This window comes from Eulemur rufifrons, chromosome 9 (genome assembly GCF_041146395.1).
Source record: "Eulemur rufifrons isolate Redbay chromosome 9, OSU_ERuf_1, whole genome shotgun sequence".
NCBI lineage: Eukaryota > Metazoa > Chordata > Mammalia > Primates > Lemuridae > Eulemur > Eulemur rufifrons.
This window is the reverse complement of record NC_090991.1, coordinates 24,900,684-24,915,588: the sequence shown is the minus strand read 5'-3', so window position 1 is coordinate 24,915,588 and position 14,905 is coordinate 24,900,684. Positions and strand designations below refer to the sequence as shown.

General features: G+C 36.8%; 1 protein-coding gene across 9 annotated transcripts in view; it reads right to left on the bottom strand.

Annotated features, from left to right (window-relative positions):
• The window catches only part of BCAS3 (BCAS3 microtubule associated cell migration factor), a 555,013-nt gene that overhangs the window by 259,564 nt on the left and 280,544 nt on the right, over window positions 1-14,905 (bottom strand). For all 9 annotated transcript variants that reach the window (XM_069481069.1, XM_069481074.1, XM_069481076.1 and 6 more), the window contains 3 exons: window positions 14,723-14,823; window positions 12,099-12,295; window positions 5,070-5,167 (listed from right to left, as the gene is read on the bottom strand). In XM_069481069.1, coding sequence (XP_069337170.1) covers window positions 5,070-5,167; window positions 12,099-12,295; window positions 14,723-14,823 — 396 coding nt within the window. The remainder of the gene's footprint in view (window positions 1-5,069; window positions 5,168-12,098; window positions 12,296-14,722; window positions 14,824-14,905) is intronic.

Genomic DNA, 14,905 nt, shown 5'->3' with positions numbered 1-14,905 from the left:
CTCTGAGGGATTGTTCACAGGTCAGGGCTGAGCCTTCCTTTAATTTCACCCTTATCCTTAATCCTCTTACTGATCCCACACAGGCCTTGAATACCCAAGGTACCTGCCTAGAGTTTTCATCACTTTATAATCACCAAGAATATTTGGAACTCTGTTAATTGAAAGCCATACCACTTATTCAAAGAAATATCTTACTATGTCTAAAGAACTTGATATTCTTTATATCTGGGAAATACTTTAGGAAATAATTTGAACACACCCCTTTCAAAATAGGTGTAACAAATTTATGCATAGGGAACCTTAATTTCCTTTTACAGATACAGAAAAGAATGGCTAGGTAGGAAAAAGGACTTGCTGAAGATTTCAGCAAAAGTTAAAGACCATGGTTATGAGGTCCTGCCTTCTGTCACTCAGTTACAGTTTTAAGATCATGGAGCTACATGCCCTCACCATGGTAGACTGAACAGTGTCTCACACAAATCTCTTTACTTCTTACCATCAGCATTTCTGTGTCTCTGATGGCTTTAAGATATAATGACTAAGTCTGTCTGCCTCAGACTGTAATGGCAACTGTAGATACAGTGAATTATAATCCTTAGGAACGCTATTCCCCAAATACGTCAGAAAAATCTCTGTAAGATAAAAGCATGCCTCTATAAGAATGCCCTTACAGCATAAATATGACTGCAAAATAAAATGGAAACTGCTCAAATAAATCTTCGTGTCACCTACCCAATTGTACTTTTCTAATAAGTATTATTTGGTTTTTTGAAGGTGATATGCCAAATGCCAAATACAGAAAGTAGGCACAAATGATCAATCAAACGAAACTAGTGTGGGATTTTAAGTGTATAATTTTATTTTATAAATGAATTATTTTGAGATTGGGAAAAATTAGGTGCTCAAAAATTATCTGCTAAGTTAATTATTTACATTACCTCATTGTACAACAAAAGTAGTATTTCTTTTTAATCAAGAACAACAACAAATACCAACTCTGTAACTTTGTCTCTATTTATTGAAATGCTTGATGTAAAACTAATAACTTATGCATCAAAGCCTGCTCTGAAGTATAAGAAGTCATTTTACTTATCTGTCCCAATTGTCCTCCTGCCTCTATAAGCTTCCTCAGGAATATACACAAATGCTGTTTCTACCACACCTCATAACTTTATCTTTATAAAATTTTTACTTTATTAGAGTATGATAAAGATGTCTGCTTTTCATACAAGTCAGGCATAACTCTGTCTTTCAATCTCAGTTGTTTTGAGGTCTTTGTTAGTAATTATCAATCTCCATAGTAAAACTACAAACCAGGACAAACAAACTCAGGGTAAACCAGATCTCTGCAGGCTCTTTGATTTGATGACTGAGAAGCAGGTAAAGGTGCTTTAAGTTCTCTAACAGGTCCATCCTAAAAGTCTTGGAACAAGAACATTAGTCACCAATCTGGAAAATCAAGTTCAAACAAGATGCTGACAACTATCTTTCTGCTTTCTCTTTAGAGGTCCTACACCTTTATCAAAAGAAGGGGAACATGTTATAAGGTACAAACAATGGGAAGAAATTCTTAGATATCTCACCAAAAAGAATGTACAGGAAAAAAAAAAAAACAACAACAAAGAAACCAATGCAGTGCTTTGACTAGAAATACTGTATAAATTCATAGACATTGTTGTTAATTGGTTAGATGTCAGAAAAAATGAGCAATTGCCTCAAAGCCTGTTTGTTCTGGGTACCCTGTGTCTTAGGTTAAAATCCTATAAAGTGCCCAATTTCAGAATGGTCTTGTCCTTAGCCAAGAAGGAAACATCTCACAATTATTTAACTCCCAAATCTTAGCTCGGATAGTGTTTTTTGAATCACCAAAGACAAGATGAAACTGATGTTATGGGATAAGATCTACTCATCAAACAGTTATAGATCTGCTGAAGATCTATATATTCATATAGACAGTGAGCGGCTGGGCCATAGGTATCTACAGGTATAGAATTTACCCTCTTCTGAAATCACTGAAATTAATAAGTAAACAATATGTATTTTAAGCTGAGCATGGTGGCATACACCTATAGTCCCAGCTACTCAGGAGACTGAGGCTGGAGGATCACTTGAACCCAGGAGTTCAAGACCAGCCTGGGCAAAATAGTAAGATGCTACCTCCAAAAAAAAAAAATTACTTTAGGCAATATTTCCATGTGAAAGAGTGAACCAGAGATTACTAGATGATCAAGGAATTGTGAAAAAAAATATTACTTGGCATAAGTGGCACAATGCTCTGCTCAATTCTTTTAGTTTCAATGGAATAACACTGTTAGATTAATCCACAGATATCTAAAAAATAAACGGCAGACGCAGGTTTTAAATAAAATATTTTCACTTTGAAAACTGTTATAACTGTCAAAAGATTTAATTATAATCACATTAAATTCTATACCTATGAAAAATAATTATACCACCACAAGGTTAGATAGACGAAACAATAGCTATCACTAAAATAGAAGGACAAGTATAACATGTGCCATAGGAATAAGTAAACAAACAATACATGAAGTCATAGAAAATGCTTGAAGGTAATACAAAGCAATGAAGCCCGACAGAGGAGGTGCCACACTGGTCATATCTCTAAGCAATAGGCACTCAAACCTCCAGGTGAGCATCTTCCTAATATGCAGATGACTTCAATACATAGGTCATAATTGGAGAAGCATTTCCTGGTTCAGGAGCAATTTGATAAATTTATTAGACTCTTTTTAGAAAAAGAATCTAAAACAGAATTTCTCCATGAACTTGTTTCCATAAAGAACTCAAATAGACCAGAACACTGGCTCACGCCTATGATCCCAGCACTTTGGGAGGCCAAGGCAGGAGGATCACAAGGCCAGGAGTTGGAGACCAGCCTGGGCAACATAGTGAGACCACATCAAAAGAAAGAAAGAAAACAAAGAGAGAGAGAGAGAGAGAGAGAGAGAAAGCTAAAATCATTTAGCCTTGATCTTGTTAGACATCAGTAGAAAAGTACTTCTGTTAACAACAGCGGTCCTATCAGACAAAGTAGATGGAGGTTCCACAACAAAACATGATTCACTCAAAAAATGCATTGAACAACATATAATGCTCATTCAAAAGGGAACCAAACCATTTGAGAGGTAGCTGAAGAGACAGTTACTCATAAAAGTCCAATTCCTCATGTATGGGGCTTCTTTAGCTTAAAACTAAGGAGAGCAGCATACACATTTCATTGTTCTGGCTGTCTTTCAGAAAGGAACCATGGCTTTCTGGAATAAAAATAGGCCTAGAAAAATATTAATAAAGCTTAGTCACCAAGAAGTCCTTTCCCTACTCAAAAGATTGGTACTTTCAGGCAGAGGCTAAAAGCCACACAGCAGTATACTAGAACTTCCTACAATATATTTCTCATGGAGATGCAATTTAAGATTACTGACATGTAAGACCTAATTCCTTATTCAAAAATCAACTTAAAAACTCTTCGTTCAACAGAGATCAACAACAGTTCATTGAAGTCCTCCTTATTGCCGACATGACTTTACATATAGTTTAAATTGCTATGTGATAAATATGGAGTATTACTACAGACTATAATATTGAATATGTCAACTTTTAATAACATATGGTAACTGTTTTGGTGACATATGTTCCTGGTAGCTAGTCACTTGAGAATAAAACATTAACAATAAGGTAGTTAAAAAGCCCAACCAGGCCTACTCTTGTAATCTTGAATAAAATACATAGCATTTCTAGGATTTGCAAATGTGAATGATAATTCCAGACGAGCATGATCTTTTAACATTCTCAGATTGAGACTACTGAGATTTTTTATTTAAGTTACCTATCTGAATATCTCATTCAATGCAGGCAAGCAAGGATAGAGACGCTACACATCTTTGTGCTTGTTTCTAGGGGACAACTATGGTTATCAAGTTAAAGAGAGGAATGAGTCCTATAAAGTAATAGTCTATACTGAAAACAAACGCATAGCCCTTGATGGGGAAGCTCAATAAGATGCAAGGTGTAATCCACTGCACAAACCTTCGGAAAGCTAAAAAAATGCACAAAACCCATTAGCTTCTAAACTTAAAAATGTACCCAGAGACAGACTCAGAAACAGAAGCTTTGGTATTTTAAAAGTGACCTTCACAAATCAGTTTTATATTTGTTTCCATTTTCTTTCACAGTTTAAGCCTTAATCAAATCAGCAGCCTCTAGGGATTTTGAAATCACTATAGATTAAAATCCTCTCTGACTCGACTGTTTGACTAATGCTGAGTATTTAATAATTCTACTTGAGAGAGAATTTTTGGAAAAAACCTGCTGTGTGCTATCTTCAGATGTTCCCCAGCTGCACCATAATGCAAGGCATCACTGTCCTTATTTTCTTGATCACTCAACTTAGGGATAAGAAAATATATTATTACAAACAGCTCTATTATTTAGCAGGCCTGGCTGAAAACAGTTTTATAATACCAATGTAGCAACTGTCACCTATAAAGGCAAAGATCTCCTTCCAGGTATTAATGATACATATTCATAGCTTGTTTCCAAGGATAGGAAATTAGTAACTGTGATAGATAGACCAGAGTTAAGTTAATGAATTTCTAAACTTTATGCTTTCGATAATAAAACCATTCAAGCTATAGCATTTGGACTCTCTCTACTTCCACAGATTAGGCACCTTGATACTCAACAGGTTGAGTAAATTGAATCCATATATTGTATTTACGTTCTCTGTCAAAGTTGCTTCGCCACATTTCAGTGATCAAAGGCAAAACAGTCATCAACCCTGTAGCCTTTAATACTATGTTCATTACATTTAATCAAGTGCCAACTCTACTGCATCATTCACCAACCTTAAGAATGTTTAAAAGCATGGCATTGTTTAGCAACATATATGGGCACAGTACTATATTAAAAGACACGCACACAAACCACAAAAAAAAAAAAAAAAAAAACCAAAGAGGAAGGCAAATAAATACTATCCTCTACATTGTGCAAGAAAATAAATTAAAAATGCACAGAACTGCTCAGTAAACATTTTAGAGATGGTTTCCTACCTGAGGCAGCATCAATCACTGTGGAAACTCCCCTTCGATCAGAGACTGGACGGGATGACCCTGGCATGCTGACTGGGTCAGAGCGGACTGGCTGGATCCTGCAATGCAATTTAGTTCACATATATTACTGGCATCAAAACTGTTGCTTGCTACAGAAGACCTTAAATCAGGAATGTCGGAGTAGCCCAATCCATTAAAGAACCATCCATTCTAAAACCAAACAGGGGAGCTGCTGTCCCTAATTCTTGCATGAGGATAAAGCACTACAAACACTCTGTCCACTCCAGGCTCCTTCTAAAAACTTATCTTTGTTTATCATTCAATAGATTTTTAAGCAAGGGACTAAAAAATTGACATTAATTTAAAGGGATACAATAAGTAAAATGGTAGAGGAAATAAAACACTGACATAAGTTTATACTGAAATCTTTGAAATTTGCAAGGGACACACGAAGAGTTTTGAGAATGTTCAAATTCATGAATAGTACCATAGCTAGTAAAGCATTATATAAAAGACAGCATTATGTGATTCAAAATTGAGATACTACCTTATAATCCTTAATGAAAGTTACTTTATGTATGACAATAAGCATAGGATAACAAAGCTGTGTTGTGGCTGCATGAGGTTTAGCTAGGATCACTACTAACTAAGCTACCTTCATAAAATTACCAACTAGCATATAAGGATCAATTAGAACCTCAACAAAAGTGCTTAAGAATGATAAACAAAACAATGCCAAGTGTCTCTTTCCAGCTGTATTAAAATAAATACTATTAACATAAAAGTATCTGGATGACTAAAAAATCTGAAACTCCCAGGCAACTTACACAAACAAATACTTTCATAACAACATACGCACGTATTTCTGGTAATTCATTCGTACAATAACTATTTACTGAATGTTAACTATACATCAGCATTATTATAGGAAAAAGCAGAAACAAAACATGAAATATAAGGTCTATATGCATATATTACATAGCACATGAATATTCATGACTTGATGCAAAGAAAACTAAAGTGTAAATGTGAAAGATACAACAGAAGCTCAGAATGAGGAGATGGTGGAATATATGCATGGTCCACATGAGACAGAGAAGATCTTGCAGAGCTGGAACAAGAATTAGGTCTGTGTATATTAATATTATCAGGATATGGATATAGGGAAAGGAGCAAGAAGTATCCTTTAAGTACAGCACTACAACAGACAGAGCCTGGGATTTGTGACTGTGCATGATAAATGAAGGGCATCTTCAGGTGCATGATTTGACTGAAGGATAGAGTTCATAAAGGGTAGTGGTGGAAGATAAAAAGTTGGTAAGAAACATGAGACATACTATAGAAGCTGGAAATGCCAAGTATGAATTGTAGACAATTATTGCAGAATTACAGACTAGTTATTGAATGTACAGTTTGAATGTATGTGCTTGAGGGAGGTGTAGAATGATCTAGTACGGGAAGATAAAATTATTGATACCCAAACGTTGACCACTGGGATGTAGTACTACCTAATTTCATTCCATCCTAGCTTAATTTTCGAATCCAATCATGGTAATGCCATTATATTAATATCTTGGCAGTACGTAGTTACTTCTGAGATGGGCAAGCCTGAGCAAATTTGAGCTAGTAAGAGAAGAGGAGTAGTTTATTTGAAGTTTCTAGAAAAGAAGTTTTCTCATTCTTGAGAGAAACATGAAGCTAGCCTGTTATGCTGGTGCAAAAGTAATTGTGGTTTTAGTATTGCTGAAATTCGCCATTTGATATTGGAATACATTCTTAAATAAATGTGGTTATGTTATACATCATTTTAATGCATATTTCTCACTTTATGTTTTTTTACTAATGACTTATTACTTGCTGTTTATTTTATATTTATTTTAGACTATGGAGATGGCATTAGACAAAAAGCAAATTTGAGAAATTTTCTTATTCGAGTTCAAAATGGGTTGTAAAGCAGCGGAAACAACTCGCAACATCAACAACGCATTTGGCTTAGGAACTGCTAATGAACGTACAGTGCAGTGGTGGTGCAAGAAGTTTTGCAAAGGAGACAAGAGCCTTGAAGATGAGAAGCCCAATGGCTGGCCATCGGAAGTTGACAGTGACCAATTGAGAGCAATCACCAAAGGTGATCCTCTTACAACTGCACAAGAAGTTGCTGAAGAACTCAAGGTCCATTCTATGGGTCATTCAGCATTTGAAGCAAATTGGAAAGGAGAAAAATCTTGATAAGTGGGTGCCTCATGAGTGGACCGAAATCAAGAAAATCATTATTTTGAAGTGTCGTCTTCTTTTCTTGTATGCAACAATGAACCATTTCTCGATCGGATTGTGACATGCGACGAAAAGTGGATTTTATACAACCAGCGATGACCAGCTAAGTCGCTGGACCAAGAAAAGAAGAAGCTCCAAAGCACTTCCTAAAGCCAAACTTGCACCAAAAAAAGGTGATGGTCACTGTTTGGTGATCTGCTGCCAGTCTGATCCACTACAGCTTTCTGAATCCTGGTGAAAACACTACATCTGAGAAGTGTATGCTCGACAAATCGATGAGATGAACCAAAAACTGCAACACCTGCAGCCGGCATTCGTCAACAGAAAGGGCCCAATTCTTCTCCAAGACAACGCTGAAACACACATTGCACAACCAACGCTTCAAAAGTTAAACAAATCAGGCTATGAAGTTTTGCCTCATCCACCACATTCACCTGACCTCTCGCCAATCAACTACCACTTCCTTCAAGCATCATGACAATTTTTTGCAGGGAAAATGCATCCACAACCAGCAGGATGCAGAAAATGCTTTCCAAGAGTTCGTTGAATCCTGAAGCACGGATTTTTATGCTATAGGAATAAACAACCTTATTTCTCGTTGGTAAAAATGTGTTGATTGCAGTAGTTCCTATTTTGATTAAGATGTGTTTCAGGCCGGGCGCGGTGGCTCACGCCTGTAATCTTAGCATTCTGGGAGGCTGAGGCGGGTGGATCGCTTGAGGTCAGGAGTTCGAGACCAGCCTGAGCAAGAGCGAGACCTCGTCTCTACTAAAAACAGAAAGAAATTATATGGCCAACTAAAAATCTATATAGACAAAATTAGCCAGACATAGTGGCGCATGCCTGTAGTCCCAGCTACTCGGGAGGCTGAGGCAGTAGGATTGCTTAAGCTGAGGAGTCTGAGGTTGCTGTGAGCTAGGCTGACGCCACGGCACTCACTCTAGCCTGGGCAACAAAGAGAGACTATGTCTCAAAAAAAAAAAAAAGATGTGTTTCAGCCTAGTTGTAATGATTTAAAATCCACAGTCCAAAACCACAATTACTTTCTTTACCAACTTAAATAGATATGGTGGGATTATCCAAAGTAAGGCCCCCTTCTAGTCAAAAAAACTTCTGATGTGGGCTAATAAATTTACTATTTTTAATTCAATTTGTATCAGAGTTTCTGAATAATCTAGCATTGGAGGTGGGGTATCAATGTGGCTATAGATAAAATAAGATTGGCCATGAATTGATGTGCTGAAGCTGGGCAACAGATATATGGGGGTTTATTCTATTATTCTCTTTATTTTATATATGTTTGAGCTTTTTCCATAATAAAAAAAAGACAAAAATAAAAATAAACTGGTTGGGATGATGACAATGTTCTGGAATTAGATACTGGGGACAGATGCACAACACAGTGAATATACTAAAAACCAGTAAATTGTACACTGGTAAATTTTATGTTACGTGAATTATATATCAACTAAGAAGAAATGAAATAAATGGTAGCCAATTTCTGAGGAGCTAATCTTGCGTGGAAAGCAAGGCTTTCTATACTCAGCTTCCCTTACATTATATGATTCTCAGGTCTATTAGCAAATATTTCATTGACCTTTTTTTTTTTTTTTTTGACAGTCTTGCTTTGTCACCCAGGCTGGAGGGCAGTGGCACAATCATTGCTCACTGCAGTCTCGAACTCCTGGGCTTAAGCAATCCTCCTTCCTCAGCCTCCTGAGTAGCTAAGACTACAGGTACACATAACCATGCTCAGCTAATTTTTTTATATATATGGCAGAGATGGGGTCTTGCTATGTTGCCCAGGCTGGTCTCAAACTGCTGGTCTCAAGCAATCCTCCTACCTTGACTCCCCAAAGTACTGGGATCACAGGCATGAGCCATCCTGCCTGGCCCTTTTTTACATTTTAAATCGCTGCGCTGGGTAAGGAGCTGCCATGAGATTAAGCCATACCTGATTCCCTCATGGATGAAAGTCAACACCACACCTGCCTGTTTCCCATTTTGGTTAGGAAGCAGGGAGGCAGACTATCACTGTACTACATATTTTTACTGACATCTTTAGGACAGTATATTAGGTGTTAAGGGTCAACTAAGCTCCAAAAATCTAAACAAGGACTTCACATTTTAAAGGAGAAACTAAAGCCAATGGCCTCATAGTGCTATTGTGCATAAGGCCTGAAGAAATGTAGATGAACCACAGGTCAGGAGTAATCGCAAACAAGAACAAGGAAAATGTAAGTAGCTGGGTTTCTAGCTGGATGCTGGGTGGGAAATGGTCCTAAAAAGGATACTTAAAATTGATGTGAGTCACATCTGAATTTCCCATTAAAACTGGACTGTACGGTCTTACCCAAGGTTCTAACCAAGCTTATCTGTTCAAATTTTAAAATACAAATTACAAATGCAATTAAAAAAATTTATAAGCATCCTGCTCAGTATAAAGGTTTGCAAAGGTTATGAGTGTCTAATAAACAAGATAATATTCTAATCAAACATAACAATTTAAAGTCATTTAAAATAAAACTGAAGCTATTTAGTATTAAAAAAAGGAGGCCAGGCACAGTGGCTCACACATGTAATCTCAGCACTTTGGGAGACTGAGGCAGGAGGATCACTTCAGGCCAGGAGTTCAAGACCAGCCTGAGCATGAGCGAGACCTGTTCTCTACAAAAAATAAAAAATTAGCCAGGCGCAGTTGTGCAGGCCTGTAGTTCCAACTACTTGGGAGGCTGAGGTGGAGGATAGCTTGAGTCCAGGAGTTTGAGGTTACAGTGAGACATGATTGTGTTACTGCCTTCTAGCCTCAGTAATAAAGCCAGATTCTATTTCTCTTTAAAAAATAAAAAAAGCAAAGTCCCTGAGGAAAATTCTGAAGGATTTATCCACTTTTAAAAGAAGCAAGTTAGAAAGATCTTAGAAGGACTGCATCTGAGGTAGAGAGCAACTAAGAAAGCTGGAAAAGGCCACGAAACAAAGGGACAGAGTTGAATACACAGGGAATGAAGATGCCTTCCTATGAAAAAGGCCAGGGCCTTATGATGGCAACTGGTCATAGTCACTACAAAAAAAAGAGAAAGAAACAAAACACAAAGCAAACTAAACAACAAAACAAACACTAAACAAGGTATTAAAAGGAGACGTGTTCCTCTTTATGAATCATTCATTCATTAAGAAGACATATCAGTGGGGAAAAAGCAAAAATGAAAAAAGAGACACCAGTTAGGAGCCTACTAACAGGAGATGTGGTTGCTAGAGTGCTGGCAGGGGGAAAGGAGAAGAATGCAAGGTTTCTAGATACATTTAGGAATGGAAATGACATAAGGTGATGAAGAACTAGATGTGGCAGGTGAGAAAGGAGGGATGTCAAGAATAATCTCTAGATTCTATCTTGAATAAGTGGCTTGATAAGTCATTTAAAGAGATGGGGAAGAGTAGGATTAAGGATGAAACAAAGGCGATGATTCAGACCTGTTAAGTGTTCAATGCTTTAGAGACAACCAAGAGGAGGGAGCAACTGGCTGTACCCTAGGTTTATATACTGGCACCTAGTAGGTGCTCGATAAGTTGTTTTTCATTTTTTTTTTTTTTTTTAAGAGACAGGGTCTCACTCTGTCGCCAAAGCTGGAGTACAGAGACACGATCATAGCTCCTGTAACCTCAAACTACTGAACCCAAGTGATGCTCCCATAGCTGAGACTATAAGCTTGCACCACTGCACCCAGCTAATTTTTTAACTTTTTGTAGAGATGGGGTCTTGCTATGCTGCCCAGGGTGGTCTCAAATTCCTGGCCTCAAGTGATCCTCCCTGCCTCAGCCTACCAAAGTGCTGGGATTACAGGCAGGAGCGTGCCTGACCTAAATATGTATTATATCTTTAAAAAAATACATATATCAGACATAACCCAACTTGGCAATAACTTATGTTGTGTTATAAAAATTTTTTATAGCTATTGACAATGAGACACACAAAAATGTATTTCCAGCATGTGACTGGAACATATTTTCCCATATTTTCCCCCCTTTTGGGGGAAAATATTTTTTAAAAGGTGTGCAAGAAAACAGAGGGCTGCTTTATATCAAGATATATTATAGAATTTTTTAAAGAGAAGATAAGGAAATGAAGATTATATTACATTAAATCGAGCCCTTTATTGTCTGTTACACCCTGATGTGTCATGTCTTGGTATAACAAACTAAGCAAATTTGAGACAGCAAAAGCCAAAAATGTCTCTGATTTGCATTAAAACAAAACACTAATAACAAAAAACATACTTCGTACACCTTGTACTATGATTCTTATAAGTAAGGATGAGAGAATATATATTGTGAAAATGATAAACTATAAGTGAATATATACCAAAAGTTTCCATCCAAACACTTTTTATAATCCAAAAAGATACTGGATTAGATAAAAATCACATATGAAATTTAATTAGAAGGATCAGGAAAAGAGGATAGAATCAGACTTCAAGAGTTAGAAATATGAGCAAAGCATCATAAATTGGAATGGCTTGAAAAGTATACTGATTTTAGATTTAGGGAAAATACAACATGAAAAACAAATATTTATTGAATGTAATGTGATCCCACATAAGATCCCATGTAATGACAGTGAATTACACTTAATGGTGCATGTAGTCTACAACAGGATACTGTGTCAAAAGGAGAAATGTCAATATTACATGCAATGTTCATTTCAAATAAACATATTGGTTCTGTCATTCAAACCACTCCCTAGTTCTTATTTCTTACCTGAGACTGTTGAGGTCAAGATCATCTGTATCAAAATCCAAAAGGGGCTGTGGTGTGTCACTCGGACCATGAGACTGCAATACAGATGAACTGGATGATATGACTGTGGTTTGGCCTGAGGGATGGATGGTTTTGAACTGGAACTGTGGACCCATCCACAGACGTCTGTGGGGTCCAGTGTGCGTTACAATTTCAACCTGGAACAAAGTAGGAATCATGATTTAAATGTATTATGACTTGACTTGAGATCCTTTCACGATCCCCCATCCCTTCTCTCAACACCCACATTCTCCAAGAAGCCCATCTTAACAAAGCGGGAGAGGGGAGGGGCACTCACAATCAAAAGGCAATAATAATCACAGACTATGTAGACATTCACAAAATCCCTTCTACTGGTTTTCATCAACATAAACCAAAAACAACACATACACACACACACACTACAAAAATCATATGAAAGTAAAAGGACCAGTTGCCTGCCTCATATAACTATTGTCAGCTCCCTAGGGACTACCCTTTTCATTCATTCTAGACAGTACTTACCATGTTGTGGGCATGCACTGAATACTACACCTATTAATCCACAGATTAAAAGTAATTCCTTCACTGAGGATCAAGCTCATGACAAACTTGAAGTTGTTCTTGAACTATCCAAGGAAAAGAAAAGGTCTGAAATAATTTTTAATACCCAAATCCAGTTTCTTTCCACAATTAAATATTATAATATTTAGTATACTGCCCTCAAAATCCCCCAAAATCTACTTTCAAATTAAGAAATTATTATATATTTTCTGTCAAACTAGGTTTTTGTCTTCAAAATACAACTACTTAAGAGTGTTTTCTCAATTGCCATAAACAGTGACACAGCCATTTTATGGGCTGCAAAACGGTAATACCAAAATGCTTTATGAATTTCATGCTCTGTGGACAGAATAGAGAATGTTGCCAATATTACACTGTAAAGACAAAACAGAAGACACTGGACAAAACCTGAAAATATACATATTACATTATTTTGCAAATAACTCAAGTAAGAGACTAAATATGCAAACCTTCAGGGAAGACTATTCCTTAATGTCTTGTCATTGCTACATCCATGTCTGTACAAATACTTTATAGAATTGACTTTCCACATGCCTTATTTTTGCCCTGAGTTCTTTTATATTTAATCACATTTCTCTGATTGTGGTGATTAATTCTTAACAAAACATAATTGAAAAGGTTCACAGAAGAATAGCTCTGTGTTTGTGGGTCCAAAAGGACAAAAGCATCATGGTCTTTGAACAATATTCACATTCCCACTAATCACAGGGACAAAAATACTCAGATTGAGGACAGTGATTTCTGATTCAAGTAGTTGTACTCGGCAATATAAATTAGGCCACAGATAAAGCATTCTGTGTATTTTAAGCTCAAAACCATCAGTGTCACAGAGCCGAGAGGTAAACAGATGCCTGTGCAATTTCACTGAGGCGATGGCCAGATGTTCCTACTCACTCTCCTGTTGTGTGCAGGACAAACATATTGTATACACTTTCACACTGACAGCACACATTACCCCTTTTTCTAACTGAAAAGTTGAAGTGAAGGACAGTGGTTTCTTTGCCAGCAGTCTTGAACAACATTTTGATTTTGGAAAAACATAAGCATTTTGGGTTTACTTTATCTTGGTATTATCAAGAAAGGATGGACTTCCATACACCAGGAATTTAGGCATCAACCCTCCTTGAAGGAGCTTCCTGTGAATACTTTTAGTATGATAAAATAAAAATATGTTACCTAAACACTGTTTGATTCTTCATTTTCCAGATTTACTTTAATTTTTCAGGTCACCCTCACTGAGAAAGCCATGCAACTATAATACAAATGGCCTCCACTTTTTCTGAGGCACCTGTCTGATGAAAAGCCGCCAGATTGGTAATCTGAGACAGTCATTAACTTCAGAAGATGATGTCAGACTTGAGGCAGACATAACAGCACTTTTAATGAAGTCATCTGTAATCTCATCATTTTGAAATCTGCCCAAGTATCTTTTATTTCAAAGCCCTTGAGATGAAGATAGCTTCACCTGGCAAGGGGAGGAACCATTAAAATTGCTACAGGACTAATTTAGAGACCACTAGAAACAGCATTACATGGGCTTAGGAAAGGAAGTTGTGTACCATCAGAAATTCTGCAGAGGAGAATGCAGAATTTCCACAATGAAAGTATGAACACAATCTTCAGAAAACGTTGGCTCCACAAAACAAATCCCAGAGATTGTTGAATGGCTTCACTGTTTCAATAAAGTCAACTTTTGTTTAAACCAGATGAAAATATGTTCAAGGAGTCTATTTAAATTTCAAGGTCCTAAGGGATTTAAATGGATTGTGTGAAAGATATGCATATTTTATGCCCTCTACATGAAACCTAACATATATACACACGTGTATGTATAATGTACATATATGTATATTACAGCAATATTTATGAGAAATTTGCAATATGGAAAGGCAATTTATTAATTCTTGATGATTCAACAGAGTTACCAATTCTCCCCACTTTCCTCTAAGGAAAAGAATAAAAACAGACAGTGAATTTCTGTTTTTGTTTACTTTAATACCCCAAATATTTCAGAATTTTACCTGAGATAACCATTCTTCATCCTCCTGTCCACTATGGTCAGAAGCTAAACTGTCATAAGACCCGTGTCGAGTAATAGGCCCAGGACTTCCAGGGGGAACCACTATAGGAGAAAGAAAATGGATTTAAACCACTTTATTTCATGCACTGGAAAAATGGACGTGGGCACAACTACATTGGATACT